At 48.4% G+C, this 13,999-nt stretch overlaps 4 protein-coding genes across 4 annotated transcripts; 3 read left to right on the top strand and 1 right to left on the bottom strand.

The window, feature by feature from the left end:
- Positions 1-687: 687 nt before the first annotated feature.
- Positions 688-1,470, top strand: FPOAC1_010483 (uncharacterized protein; the record flags this gene model as incomplete). The annotated part of the gene is made up of 4 exons (XM_044854874.1): positions 688-715; positions 774-838; positions 953-1,101; positions 1,152-1,470. 4 exons carry the CDS (start codon positions 688-690, stop codon positions 1,468-1,470), a joined length of 561 nt encoding a protein of 186 aa, XP_044702187.1.
- Positions 1,471-3,224: 1,754 nt separating this feature from the next.
- CAT3 (catalase) lies at positions 3,225-5,620 on the top strand (the record flags this gene model as incomplete). The annotated part of the gene is made up of 6 exons (XM_044854873.1): positions 3,225-3,500; positions 3,554-3,616; positions 3,672-3,811; positions 3,864-4,467; positions 4,518-4,725; positions 4,773-5,620. The coding sequence occupies 6 exons, from the start codon at positions 3,225-3,227 to the stop codon at positions 5,618-5,620; spliced, it is 2,139 nt and encodes a 712-aa protein (XP_044702186.1).
- An 812-nt stretch (positions 5,621-6,432) lies between these two features.
- Positions 6,433-7,861, top strand: FPOAC1_010481 (uncharacterized protein; the record flags this gene model as incomplete). The annotated part of the gene is made up of 2 exons (XM_044854872.1): positions 6,433-6,626; positions 6,679-7,861. 2 exons carry the CDS (start codon positions 6,433-6,435, stop codon positions 7,859-7,861), a joined length of 1,377 nt encoding a protein of 458 aa, XP_044702185.1.
- A 361-nt stretch (positions 7,862-8,222) lies between these two features.
- FPOAC1_010480 (uncharacterized protein) lies at positions 8,223-9,794 on the bottom strand (the record flags this gene model as incomplete). Its single annotated transcript, XM_044854871.1, has 4 exons — positions 8,223-8,256; positions 8,315-9,137; positions 9,186-9,458; positions 9,509-9,794. The coding sequence occupies 4 exons, from the start codon at positions 9,792-9,794 to the stop codon at positions 8,223-8,225; spliced, it is 1,416 nt and encodes a 471-aa protein (XP_044702184.1).
- Between the last annotated feature and the right edge of the window lie 4,205 nt (positions 9,795-13,999).

Genomic DNA, 13,999 nt, shown 5'->3' with positions numbered 1-13,999 from the left:
TTCAACGTCCTGGAGTCATCTTCGAGCGCAAAGTCATCCATAGCGACTTCAGGGGACTTGCCGAGGACTGAAGTTGAAACAGCTCCATGTAAGGTAGAGCTGAACGCCGAAGCTCCCTCCCTGGATTAACCAGCGATCCATTAATTTGTCCGTGAATTCGTCCGTTCAGAGGTGCTGGCCAGGAAGATTCATCCTAAGGATCCTGTGAGCAGTAGAATATCCTCGTTGTTACGATCTGCTGAGGGTAAGCCGCCCTTGGTCTCGATTTCCTTACCACGACTTCCTTGAGAACAAGGCAGTGATCCGTTGCCCGAAGAGGGGGGAAGGTGCGGACTGGTTTTTATCGGGGTCTTCTCGGCCGCGACCTCCGAGTTGGCCGCTCGATGCCAGTGGCAGCAGCGAAGAGATGGAAGGAAGATCAGATTAGAGGGTGAGCCGCTGTTGATCTTTAAAAAAGGCAGTAGCCATCTCAGAAGCACAACAATATTTCAATCAAGGGAGGGGAAGAGGAAAGGAGTTTATTTTAGTCTACTGTTTCTTTAGGCTGCCTGCCAGTTGCTACCTGCTGGCATCTCTCACACTCTGCCTCATTCATCTCATTGTAATAGTCACTTTAACCATTATCATCAACGTACCATAACACTGTTATTCTCTTCCCTCGACTATCTATCTGCCATTATATACACCATGGCTGAGAGGCGCTACACACTAGCAAGTAAGTTCGAGGCCTTCGGGCTGATGTTTATTCCTTATCGTGTGTGTCTAATATCTAGCTTTCTTTGAGGAGTCCTACAAAGAGGCTTGGAGACTCTTTCGTGAAGGTGACCGCGATACCAGCGTGGACACGGCGCTTGACCTGCTCCGGGATCCCAGTCTTGGGCAATTCCACCAGGCTGGCATGCATCTCATTCTCTCCACCGCTGATAACATCGACCACTTGGACCATGCATAGGAGGCTGTCCGTCTCTACACCGAGATCTCTAGCCGCCATGACCTCACCTTCAAAGCAAGATCGGTTGTTGATGCATACCTCAACGTAGCCAAAGGATTGCTGGACGTGGCTCGCCGCGAGCATGCCGCACATTTTTGCGCAAATGCAAGGTAAGATGTGAATATTAAAAAACTTGACTTCTCCTAATAGCATGCCTTAGGGGTCGGAACTGGACATTGGGCGAGGTTTACCAAATCCAAGTTGATGAAAGGGACAGACGAAGAGCCGCCAGAGGCGTTAGATCCCCCGGCCAGGCTATCCCCAACAGTCAGGATGTGCCTGGAGTAACCGATAATTCCCAGCGAACCGAGCCTCATTATACCAAATCCCTGAACGCTATAATTGAGATGGATTTTAGCCAGTATACCAATTCCCTGGACGCGATAGTTGAGGTGGATTCTGATAACAACAATCCTCTCCCTGACATCGTGAGATCCAACTCTGGGACCGACAGGAAGAAGGGTGGCAATGAGCCTTGAGAAACTCTTCAATCTCCGAATGTATCTCAAGCTTTGACTCTGTGTCTTCTCCCACTATCATGGGGAGTATGCTCCGAACGCGAACCGTTTGGGGCCAAGGGTTTCGATGTATTGGATGGCTAGAGAGACGAATTGTAGGCATAAGTGGAGAGTGGGAAGTGTTATGTTTTCAGCGATACTTCCATAGCGCCTAAACTTCAGAATCTCGACAATGGAGAGAAAATTGGACTTGTGGTTTGTTTGAGACTGGTGGTGTTAAGGTGCAGAAACCTCCAAGAAAGCAATTACTACATTTTCAGTTGCTTATTGTAACACAGCATCGTCAAGGCTTAGACTAGCAATCTTAGCAGCCATATTGAAAAAGCGGATCTGTTTCTCATCATGTAAGTGTCTGTAGTTCTTCAAGGAAGCCGAACATTCCGAACGCTTCAATTGGGAGACTTGTACTTGGTCATGCTATAACTGAAGCTGGTTCTTAAGAAAACTATGTTTCGGTTACAGAATAATAATGTAGTTGTAAACATATTATACTGTTTCCTAGTGCTTCAGAACAGACTACTACTAAACCCCCGTCTCTTACACGACAGCTCTATTATACTGCCTGATCGTCTGCATCTCATGCAGTAAGAAAGAAGGGATGAATGAATAATATATCGATTTCAAGCAGTTCATAATCATTCGGATGTGCTTTACTCATCCTTGACATAATCAACATCTTACTCCCATGAGACAACCCTCAGACAGATATCGTCATTACTCATTCTCAGCAATCAACAGCTCACTTCTCTTCCATGTTTTATTCTTATCATACATAAGCCACCAATAGAGACTTTGTCCAATCTCTCAACATCTTGGCACATCACCTCAGATACATGGGGCCCTTATTAGTAGCAATGCCACCCAGTCCAGAAAAGGTATCATGTTAACAACTCGAGACTTGTAATTGGACGGTCAAAACATCTCATTATTGTAGTTTTGCTTTTCAGTTTCGATGATCTTCGGGAGTAATCTTATTTGGTCTTCAACTCCGACTCTCAGTCCCGAGTCTATCGAGGTCAGGCATGAAAAGACAGGCATTGAGATTGCTCAATTATCTATGACGCAATATTGACATCGACGCCAACTTGATTCCATTCTCAATGCTCCATTAACCCACTCAAAATTCCCCAGTACATGTAACGATCTCTACCTCTTCCAACCGATGCCGTGGTGTCAAAGCTCTCGGAAGATTTTGGTTTCACGACTATCCTTGCTGGGAAACCTTATCCGAGTGATCAACTCTTCACAGGTCGACATTATTTCCGCTCAACTGTTTGTCACATCGCTGATCCTTTGGAAGAGCTGCAGGGATGTGATGCGATGCGCTCATATCCCATCTATCACATTGGTGGCTTGTGAATCAGGAACTATAGGATAAGATACTACGCCCAGGCCCTAGCACAACCTCATGCTACCATTATCTTCAAGGATGAGCAGTTACAAAGCAGAGGCCCGACCTTGGAGGCTTACGACATCCTGCCCGATGACTACAGAACCATGTCCAAAAGTCCGGTTTGCATCACTCGCTTGCGATGTCTCCATGGCCCCTCTGCTTAAGCTAGGTGCGATGATTCCAAACCGATCGTCCGCGGTAGGTCGATTCGCTATGATCCCACAAGTATAAATAAGAATGCAAGTCCCAGCATATCCGTAGTTATGTCCGACTAATCCAAAGAGAACTCTTTGGCTGATTGACAACTTGTGTCGCTCGAAAAATGGTGTCTTCCAAACTTCTTGTTGCTCTTGGACTTGCCAGCCTGACCGCTGCGCAATGTCCCTATGCTGACCCAGCTAAGCTGGCAGCTAGAGATGAGGGAAGCTCTCGTGAACATCTCAAAGACTATGAAGTTGATGATAGCAAGGGATACATGAGTTCCGATGTCGGTGGTCCTTTTGAGGAACAGGAGAGTTTAAAGGCAGGGGAACGGGGTCCTACCCTGCTCGAAGACTTTATTTTCCGCCAGAAGATCACGCATTTCGATCACGAACGGGTATTTAATCCTCAAAACATCAATTATATGTTGCGAAACTAATATCTTTGCAGGTCCCCGAGAGAGCCGTTCACGCCCGAGGTGCTGGGGCTCATGGTGTGTTTGAAAGCTATGGTGTAAGTGCTTACAATCTGGTTCATATCTGGGGTTGCTAATGCGAATGTTTCACAGGACTGGAGCAACATCACCGCAGCTTCTTTTCTTGGATCAAAAGATAAAAAGACTCCTGTCTTTGTACGCTTTTCTACCGTCGCTGGTTCCAGAGGTAGTGCCGATACTGTGAGAGATGTGCATGGATTCGCGACCCGTTTGTAAGATCAACCCCAGACTCACTAGAAAGCAACAACTTACATATTTCAACAGCTATACAGACGAGGGTATATTCGACCTAGTCGGGAACAGTATCCCTGTTTTCTTTATTCAAGATGCAATTCAGTTCCCAGATCTCATTCACGCTGTCAAGCCATCCCCTGATAGTGAGATCCCACAAGCTGCCACAGCACACGATTCAGCATGGGATTTTTTCAGCCAGCAAACAACAACCATGCATACCCTATTTTGGGCTATGGCAGGAAACGGCATTCCGCGCAGTTATCGTCATGTTGACGGATTCGGTGTCCACACTTTCCGTCTTGTGACTGACGATGGTGATACAAAGTTCGTCAAGTGGCACTGGAAGACCAAGCAGGGCAAAGCCAGCCTGGTATGGGATGAAGCACAGCATCTGGCCGGAAAGAACGCCGATTACCATCGTGCTGATCTCTGGGATGCCATTGAGTCTGGTAATGGGCCCGAGTGGGAACTCAATGCCCAGATCTTTGACGAGGACCAGGCTCTTGAGTTTGGCTTTGATGTTCTTGATGCTACCAAGATCATTCCCGAGGAGCTAGTTCCTCTACAGCCTCTTGGTGTTATGAAGTTGGACACAAACCCAATCAACTATTTTGCAGAGACTGAGCAAGTCATGGTGAGTTGACATATCGAACAAACCACACGACAGTTTGCTAACCTAGCTAGTTCCAACCTGGCCACATTGTTCGCGGCATTGACTTTACTGAAGATCCTCTGCTGCAGGGACGTATCTTTTCTTACCTCGATACCCAAATCAACCGTCACGGCGGTCCCAACTTTGAGCAACTCCCCATCAACCGCCCTCTGTCTCCTATCCACAATAACAACCGTGATGGAGCTGGTCAGAACTTCATTCATAAGAACACTGCTGCTTGTGAGTCAACTTCCAATAAATTTCTAATCATCTAGCTGACTTTCCAGATACTCCCAACACTCTAAACAAGGGCTACCCTGCTCAGGCAAACCAGACACAGGGCAAGGGCTTCTTTACTGCTCCTGGCCGCAAGGTTTCCGGAAACTTGATGCGTGCCAGAGCATCCACCTTTTCCGACCACTGGAGCCAGCCACGACTCTTCTACAACTCTTTGACCAAAGTAGAGCAGCAATTTCTTATCAACGCCATTCGTTTCGAGACAAGTCAGCTCAAGTCTGAAACTGTCAAGAAGAATGTTCTCTACCAGTTGAACAAAATTAGCCACGATATTGCTGTCAGAGTCGCCAGGGCTTTGGGTCTCGAGGCTCCTGAGGCTGACGACAAGTACTACCACGACAACACTACAGCTGGAATCTCGATTTTTGGAACCAAGCTTCCCAGTATTGCAACACTCTCTGTCGGTGTCCTGGCTTCTATCAATTCCGAGAACTCTATACAGCAAGCCAAGGCTCTCAAGAAGGCTCTTGGCGAGGACAAAGTGACTGTGTCGATCGTAGGCGAGGTTCTTGGAGACGATGTTGAAGTTACCTACAGCGCTGCAACTGCCGCTCAATTTGACGGTATTGTTGTTGCTAGTGGCACTGAGTCTCTTTTCAACGGCACCGGAAAGTCAACTCTATTCCCCCCTGGTCGTCCTACACAGATGATTGTGGACGGTTACCACTGGGGCAAACCTGTTGGGTTCATTGGAGGTGCAAAGGCGGCAGCTCAGGCTGCGAGGGTTGGCAATGGAAAGGGAGTGTACTTTTCCAAGGACGTTGAGTCTCTTGTTAACGATTTGAAGGATGGTTTGGCTATTTTCAAGTTCATTGACCGATTCCCTCTGGACAACTAGGGTGGTGATCATCTCAAGGTTTAGGGTATGATGAAACATTCTCTTTTCACAAGTATATAACTTTGATCTGTCAAGCACTTGAAATAATTCAACTCAATGATATTTAAATATTCCCAAACATCAGATGTATTCTGGTATCTTGTTACACTGTGAGAGACTCTGTACAACATGGAGCTCCCGATACCAAAACAATAGGGGACTCTCTGTTATCATCTAGATAGTAATTTCAGACTACCGAAATAAAACAATACTCTCGCTTGTCCTGTCATCTGATATTGTGAACTTACATAGTAAGAAGAAGAGTTCCGCTTACAGTTGTTGACGATTCATAAACTCATCATGATTGGACTAAAAACCTCCGCCTGACTCGAGCACATGATGGGCACAAGTCATCTACCGTCCCGCCCTGTCCCGTTGGGGAGATCGGATCTTATCTCGTACCTTCCCAGGCCCCAGGTCCAGGTCCAGGCCCAGGGACCAAGTCAATGTCATCATCTGGCTCCCCCACAATCCGCATCCTTCACGAGTCACATTCTCTATTCACGGTGACTCGCGACGACATAAACATCCATCAGACGAGCAAATAACCACGCGATCTAGAAATCTTAATCATCAGCACTTGATAGGCCGGACTGCGCAGGGCCTCTTTATCCTGCACGCACGCGCTCCCTTGATGGCTCAATGGTCTTGAATAAGCTATACATTTGGCAACTGCTGCTATCTATCGAAGCCACTGTACGATAAGACAATCGATTCAACAAACACAAAACTCACCCGTACGAACGAACGACCGAATAAATACACCGGTCATCATGGACCGTGTGCGAAAGGCCCTGGGTCGTCAACATTCCTCAACCTCAACATCAGAATACGAGCCTCTTACAGGCAACGAAGAAGCCACTCCGTTAGAGGGATCTACCCAACTCGAAGGTCAACACGAACTACCCTTCTCATGGGCGGAATATAGTATCTTCGCCCTGCTGGGCGTTGCCATGCTCTGGGCTTGGTGAGCTCTCTTATACATGCGCCGTGGTATCCGTAGTTAACGCCTTTATTAGGAACATGTTTCTCGCCGCAGCTCCCTACTTTACAGCTCGCTTTGCTGGTGATGCTTGGATCCAGGCCAACTTCCAATCTGCGATTCTGACTGTTTCGACTGTTACCAACCTCGGTGCCATGCTTGTCCTCACCAGTATCCAGTACTCAGCGTCATATCCATTCCGAATCAACCTTGCTCTCATTATCAACGTTGTTACCTTCGGTTTCTTGACAGCTTCCACTGTACTCGGCCTCAGTGCATCGCCTACAGTCTACCTTGTATTTCTACTTGCTACAGTCGCGGCTGCCGCGTGGGCTGCCGGTCTTATCCAGAATGGCGCGTTTGCTTTTGCAGCCAGTTTTGGGCGTCCAGAGTATATGCAGGCAATTATGGCTGGACAGGGAATCGCTGGCGTGCTACCTCCACTTGCCCAAGTATTCACTGTTCTAGCCTTTCCTCCTGATAAGGAAAATGCTTCCAAAGGCGCGTCCGCAGAGGATGGTCAAACATCAGCATTTGTCTATTTCCTCACCGCTGTAATCGTGTCGGTGGTTGCACTGGTCTCCTTCATCCCATTGGTCCGTCGACACAACCACATCATCGAAAACCGCATGGTCGAGCAAATGAACGAGTCCATGCATAGCATCGAGGAGGCCGAACGTGCCGCCCGCAAGGTTACATCCCTCTGGCGGCTGTTCACCAAGCTTCACTGGCTTGCCATTGGTGTGGCTCTTACTTTCACCGCAACTATGTTTATGCCCGTTTTCACAGCAAAGATCCATTCTGTAAAGGAAACATCTGGTGCCATCTACCAGCCTGCAGCCTTTATACCGCTTGGATTTTTCTTTTGGAATTTGGGTGACTTGGGTGGCCGTGTAGCAACTATACTTCCCTTTTCCCTGCGACACCGCCCCTTTGCTCTTTTTGTTCTTGCCGTCATTCGTTATGGTTGGCTGCCTCTGTATTTGCTTTGTAACATCGATAATCGTGGCGCCATCGTTTCCAGCGACTTCTTTTATCTCTGTATTGTTCAGTTAGTATTTGGCCTCACCAACGGCTGGCTCGGTTCCAGCTTCATGATGGCATCTGGTGAGTGGGTAGACGAGGGCGAGCGTGAGGCTGCCGGCGGCTTTATGGGATTGTGCCTTGTCGCAGGACTTTCAGTAGGCAGTCTTTTGAGTTTTACAGTGGCAGACATCTAGAACAGCTTGTGCGAGCCTGCATTAGAATTGGTGCTTGGAGGCGTTTTTGATATGGATTGTCATTTGACAACCGATAAGAGTCTGAACATTTAGGTACTGTGCTCCTACATATGTCTGGGTATTGAATACAGCCAATCATGAATACATGTCATATATCAAACCGGAAATTGTACCCTTACAATAATCTAACCCAACCAACGCCGTGTCCCTTGACTGATGCAACCAACCGTGCCCGTACCCATGCCATGCTATGCGAACCCGCCGTCGCTGATGCACCGATGCAACCATATAATGCAAAAAATAGAAAGAGAACTGCGATTCCTGATCGCAGATTTGTGCGTAGGATCCCCGGGATGCCTGCTTACGGCTTCTTCGACAACCATTTCAGTAGATTCCTGCAGTGTGTTAGCAGGGGTGAGGTTGACATGCGAAAATGCGACGTGTAAGACTTACGGGGGCTCATTCCGAAATGGGCACACATCGCTCCTTGGCTTATCCTTTCTGTCGGGCTGGAGAAGTCCCGTGAGCTTGACAGGGCTACTCGTCATCCAGTGCACGAGAGCCTGCTTGGTCATGACCTCGGTAGGGAAATGCACTGCCTTATTGGGATGAGAGCCTTTGGCCTTGATGCCAATGATTTTCACGTTTTGATCCTTCCGCCGGCTCCACTCGAGGAGACATTTGGTGGGAGGGTGGTAGTACTGCCCGTTACACATGATCCAGTCAGCGGTGTAGCAACCCGAGTCGATTAGGTCCTTCTCGGCCGAAGTCCATCGCTTGAACTTGATGTCGGTATCCTTTAAATCAAAGTCGCCAAGCCTGACACGAAGTCGTTGTTCGGGAGGTACATCGGGTCCGAGATTCATCTGGACGAAACAGGTACAATCACGAACAGTCATGGCCAAACTGAACATGGGATCGTTCTTCTCGGCGTATAGAGGGCCTTTAGTGTCAGAAAGATTTTGAAGCCATCTAAGATCACGAATGACTTGGTGGTCGGCCGTCTTTGCTAGCAGCTCCCGCACCATGGGATCGTTGCACTTGGAAGCAAGCTTGGAAGCGAAACGAAATGGTGAACTGATGGCAGGGGGAGCACCAGGATTGGCAAGTGTAAGAGGGCAAGGCTTTTCTTCTGGTGTATGCCTTGAAGGGCTCGGATCCCGGAGGTAATTAAAAAGTTCCATGGCGCATTGTCGACACCTTATAGCACCCTGAGGAGCACTCGGCGATTGATTCAACCACTTTGGCTTGAACTCGATAAGTCTGCTGTTGGGATCTAGCGAGAGTTAGTAAAGGTTTTCGGGTTTTAGCAAGGTTTACCCACCAGATATTCGCATGTCTTCAACAAGAAGACCCCAATTAGACTCGGAGACAAATGTACCCCTGAACTTCTCCTTGCGCTGATGATCAATTGACCGCAGAAACGCGTTCAGTTGAGGAATGATATTTGTGCTACGTAGGACGACGAGCTGTTGTTGAATGGCGTGAGTCTTGAGAAATGGCGTGATTTGCTTTGCGTAAAATTCTTGCTGTCTCAGATAATTGAACCTGGCGGGTTGGCCACTTGTAGGGGCTTTGGCAACACGAAGAAGCCATCCTGAACATATATCAGCATGCATTGGTAACAACAACGGAGACATAACAAACCCTTGAATTCCTTGGCCCTAAGATCTCCTTCTGGAATACCCAATTCGAAGACGACATTGGCAGCACCTTCGCCAACCATCTTTACTGGGCGAGTGCCCATTGGTAATCTCTTGAGGGTCTCACGAGACCATGACAGAGGAATGGCACTGCCATTGAGCATAATTGACATTTCCACGACATCTTGGGCAGTTGGCCACCTGTGATCATCTTCCGAGGAGGAGAAGCAAAGATCAGGGTCGGTATCGGTTGGCGTAAGCTGCCCATCGGATAGAGACGGTGTCGACATGGTGGTTGTTGGAGAACCAGGATTGTGCAGACAGTCTGCAAGGCACGTCAAGCCACAGATTTCGCGCTTGTTCCGGTGGGGAATCAGGAAACAAAAGTTTGTAAGGGGAGAGTTGAACTGTATATGGGGGCAGAAGATGGCAAGGTTCGACAAGAGATGGATTTAGAGCAGATATGAGTGAGATGTATAAGAGTAAGAGAGAAAAGCGGAGGGGTGTGTAGATATGCATAAGATGGAAGCAAGACTAGAAGACAGTCTAAGAAAAGGCAAGAAAAGTAGCTCGAGATGGCTGCGCTGGGCTACTGGTAGAACGGGCAAGAACGAGCAACCGGGTTATAAGCTCGCACTTGCACTTGCAGCTGCGCCAACGTTGAACTGTAGGCTTGCCTGTCGAAGACGGTCACGCTGTCTGATGCGCCTGCATCTGCATCTGCGTCTGCGTCTGCGGCGTCTGAATCGCTGTCCTTTTGCAGGGTCGTATTTGTGTTATTAGAGTGCTGAGAGTTGCCTTGTTTGTCACCGATATAAGTGTAACAATAGTAGAGCCACTCAAATTTTCGAGTTGGATTGTGCAGGACTCGAGAAGTACAAGGCAGAAATAAGAACAAAAGTTATTTCCCAAGTTAGGTTTGCTTTAACCCGCCCGGCCAAAGCCTCGCAAGGCAACACGGTGGTTTCAGGCGCCTTGTATACCAAGCTAGGTGCGCTGGCGCACAAGACAATAAGCTGAGCTGGAATAGCGAGGTCGATACAGTGAGGATGAGATGTATAGATGAGATGTGATGGCTCAGGTTACACAGAAATAGAAGCCGGAGCAACGTCATGTAGGTAGTAGGTACAGGTCTCGACAAGGGCTGACAATGGATGGGGTGGGTGGAAGGGGGTGCGGTTGGACAAAGATCGAGTAGGGAAGGGGTTTATGTTGTAGTTGTAAGACCGAAATGTCTTTCTCTTTCCTGTTCCTATCAGAACGACATCACCATGCTGATGATTGTGGTTGGCCAAAGAATTGGATGACTGAACTGGCTCTGGGACAACAAATGGTGATGTATGTTATGACATGACGAATCTGCTATGCCCCTTCTCCTCTTTCACTTTGTAGGCAGTAGGTATTATGGAAGAACCGCCGTTGGCATGGTTCCTTTTGGCATACGCCTCCACACCGGGACAAGACCATCTACAACCAAGGTTAAGTACGATCGATCAAGCAGGAAAGTGGATTTGTTTATCAGTATCAGTCTCGCAGCGCAGCACAACCGAGACCTAATAACCGAATGCCGAATGAAAAAGCAAGACAATAAGACAAAGACAAGACAGTCCGAGAGAAAAAAGTAAAGTCGACAGACACGGAATAGAATAGAAGAGAAGAAAAAGAAAAAGGGTCTTTTGGTCCCGTCGCCAACAGCGGCGGTGCAAGTGGGTGAGCGCCCACCGTCAAAGTAACTAAACAGCCTTGGTGTCGCCTAGAAAATAGCGACTAGCAGAGTGGTTGACTCGACTGAACGATCCAATCAGCCAACTCGATCTGATGGTGACGCACAGGTTTTTAGAGCCCCCTCCAAGTCTTGAGCCGGACCCGGACTAGAGTGAGCGCCAATGCCAGTCATCTTCTCTGGCAGCAACCATGACCACGTCCTTCAAGCCAATTACTGCCCTCTATTCTACCCAAGCCAAGCTATTGATCCAGTCCCTTTCGCACCGCCTGCATCTTTCTTCTGCATCTACGCATGCACCTGCACCTGACGAGGGGACTTTTTCGTGGCGCCGCACGAGTCCATGTCCCTTGGACCTTGGACCTTGGACCTAGACTAGGTAATGTAGTTCTTTGTTGACTTGCTATTTCAACACTGCCCGAGGCAATGGATGAGGCCTTCCACCTTCAATGAATGCATTGCATCTCAACTCAGTCGAACCGAGTCAATTCAAGTTCCAACAGCGCCTGGACCATTCTACCCTTGCAAGTCCAGGGCTGTCACAGTTCTGATAGCGTCTTTTAGTCAATGTGGGATCGTGCTCTTTCTCATCCCCAGCCGTACGAGGCCACGATGTGCGTTTTAGTCAACTGTGCACGGTACAGAACAGGTTCAGGTCCCTTGCACCCTGGGCTGGTGCTGACCCTGACCCTGGCTGTTAGACGCTGTAAAACCCTGAACATCCATCCATTCGCGCAGGCACTGGCACTAGCAAGTCGCAACAGCGCTGACAACACCTTTTGGACAGCACATAGCAGATGGAGAATTACCAGCAGCGTGGCATATCAAAAACTGCTCTGAGCCGCCGCCACGGATGGCTATGACTCAAATTGGGCTGCTCAGGCCTCCGTCTTTCGCATCCTGCAGTTACTGGCTGATGCCCCTGAACGGTTTTGGGGCTCAACAGGCACGCGATCGTCGGTCTCACCGGGGAATGATGTCACCCAAGCTGGCGGTGATGCACTCTCACCCCAGAATGTGCTCTGTCGTTGGTGGTTGAGAAATTCGTCCAAGACACCGCTGGTGACGATCACGGGACCCTGGACATGCAGAATGACTGCATTCCTCTGTTTCTGCTGTGTTTCTTCTCAGCCGTGTCGCGAATGAGCGTCAATCGCCGAGCACAATGCCGGGCTGCTGGGATTATCCAGCGTGGAGTGTGTTAGCGCGTACCCTAAGAGATCGTCCAACGTTTCAATCCACGCTGCTTAACTTGCACGTGGAGATCAAACATGTTCATTGTTCAAGCTCTGATCCTATCACAAGCGTTTTGGAAACGAATTTGGCCGGGATGTACACAAAGTCCTCAAAGCGTAGCAGCAAATGCTTGCAACTGGTTCCTGTGACTTACCCGACCGCAAGTGCTTTGACGCAAATGGCCTTGGAACTATGAAAATTTGTTCCAGTAAGCCGCTGTGTCTCATTCGAGGCATCCAATAATCTCAACCATCTACGATACAGAGGAAACGCATCGGAGATTATTTGAAAGTGGAGGCTGGGGTTGCACAAGGACATCAGCTTGTGAAACTCCAGGGATGAAATACCGGCTATCTCAGTTCCTGATGTACAGCACCTCCACGACCGAGTGCCCTTTTGAGCTGGGTTGACAGGAAAATAGCCAATATAAATCCTGGTCAGCTGTCAGGTGGTAAGATTTATCGTCTCACCAAGCTGGTGCCTTACATGTCCGTTTAGAGAGAACCGTTGCCGTTGTGGTCTACCAATTTGGTACTGATGGTGTGGGGAACACAACAGACGCTCTTCTCGAAGTGGGAGCGAAGATACATAAAAGAAGAAGTTCAGAGACATTCTTTAGCCACTTGCGATAACCACAATGACTAATTATCCCAGGTACGATGACGATCTTGATGACAGTAGCAGATTCAGAGACATAAGACACATGAAAGGCGATAAACCTGTAGCTAAAGTCCACAGCAATGATACTGAACCCTCATTTTGGTAGAGAGGAGTGCTTGGTTGGGGGTTTGGGAGAATCTCCAAGTTGCTCTTAGCTTGCGAGCATCACATCGCGGGGTAGAGTTTGTTTGCGCTGCTCTACATCCTACTGCTGGTACAGTATTACGCATGATCAAATCACGCATGCAGCCAAAGACTAATGGTTGATATTCTCATCTACTATGCAATGCAGATGCAAATGCAATACATGCCACTTTTTCTTACACTCCCGTTCCTACCCGGTCTATAATAACCCATTTTCTCTTATCGGACATTGACCGTTAGTGGGAAGTGCTTGCATGGATGGATGGATATCAAAGTGCGAGACAGAGTGAGGAGGTCGGCTTCAGGGTCGGTAACCGGCCGGAGAAGTCCGGGATGCGCCGTTGGCCCGTCGTTCGGCTTGGGAAGAATATATGCGACAGGATGCACCATATGAACGTTTTAGGCGACACCCTAAGGCACAGGATTACTATAAGGAGATATCTCTGAACTTTATAAGGCTCCTGGGTCAGGTAAGATGTCTGCTTCCCCAGAAAATATGGACGAAATCGAACCACCTGATACAAAAGGTCACCCCACGACACAACGGATCTTCCACTTTACCAAGAACCAGGGTGCAATCATCTGATAGTGACGACGCCTCTTTTGAGAAGGGATGCGAGGGAAGTAAAATTCTTTACTGCACGTTCGCATCCAGAACACGGTGTTGCAGGGAACTTGAGAGCACCACGAATTATACAAAGTTGGCACATCTGCACGTTTCTCATGATGGTC

Source organism: Fusarium poae, chromosome 4, assembly GCF_019609905.1.
Source record: "Fusarium poae strain DAOMC 252244 chromosome 4, whole genome shotgun sequence".
In the NCBI taxonomy this organism is placed as follows: domain Eukaryota; kingdom Fungi; phylum Ascomycota; class Sordariomycetes; order Hypocreales; family Nectriaceae; genus Fusarium; species Fusarium poae.
Note: the sequence above shows the minus strand (reverse complement) of the source record. Positions and strands in the feature narration are given on the sequence as shown.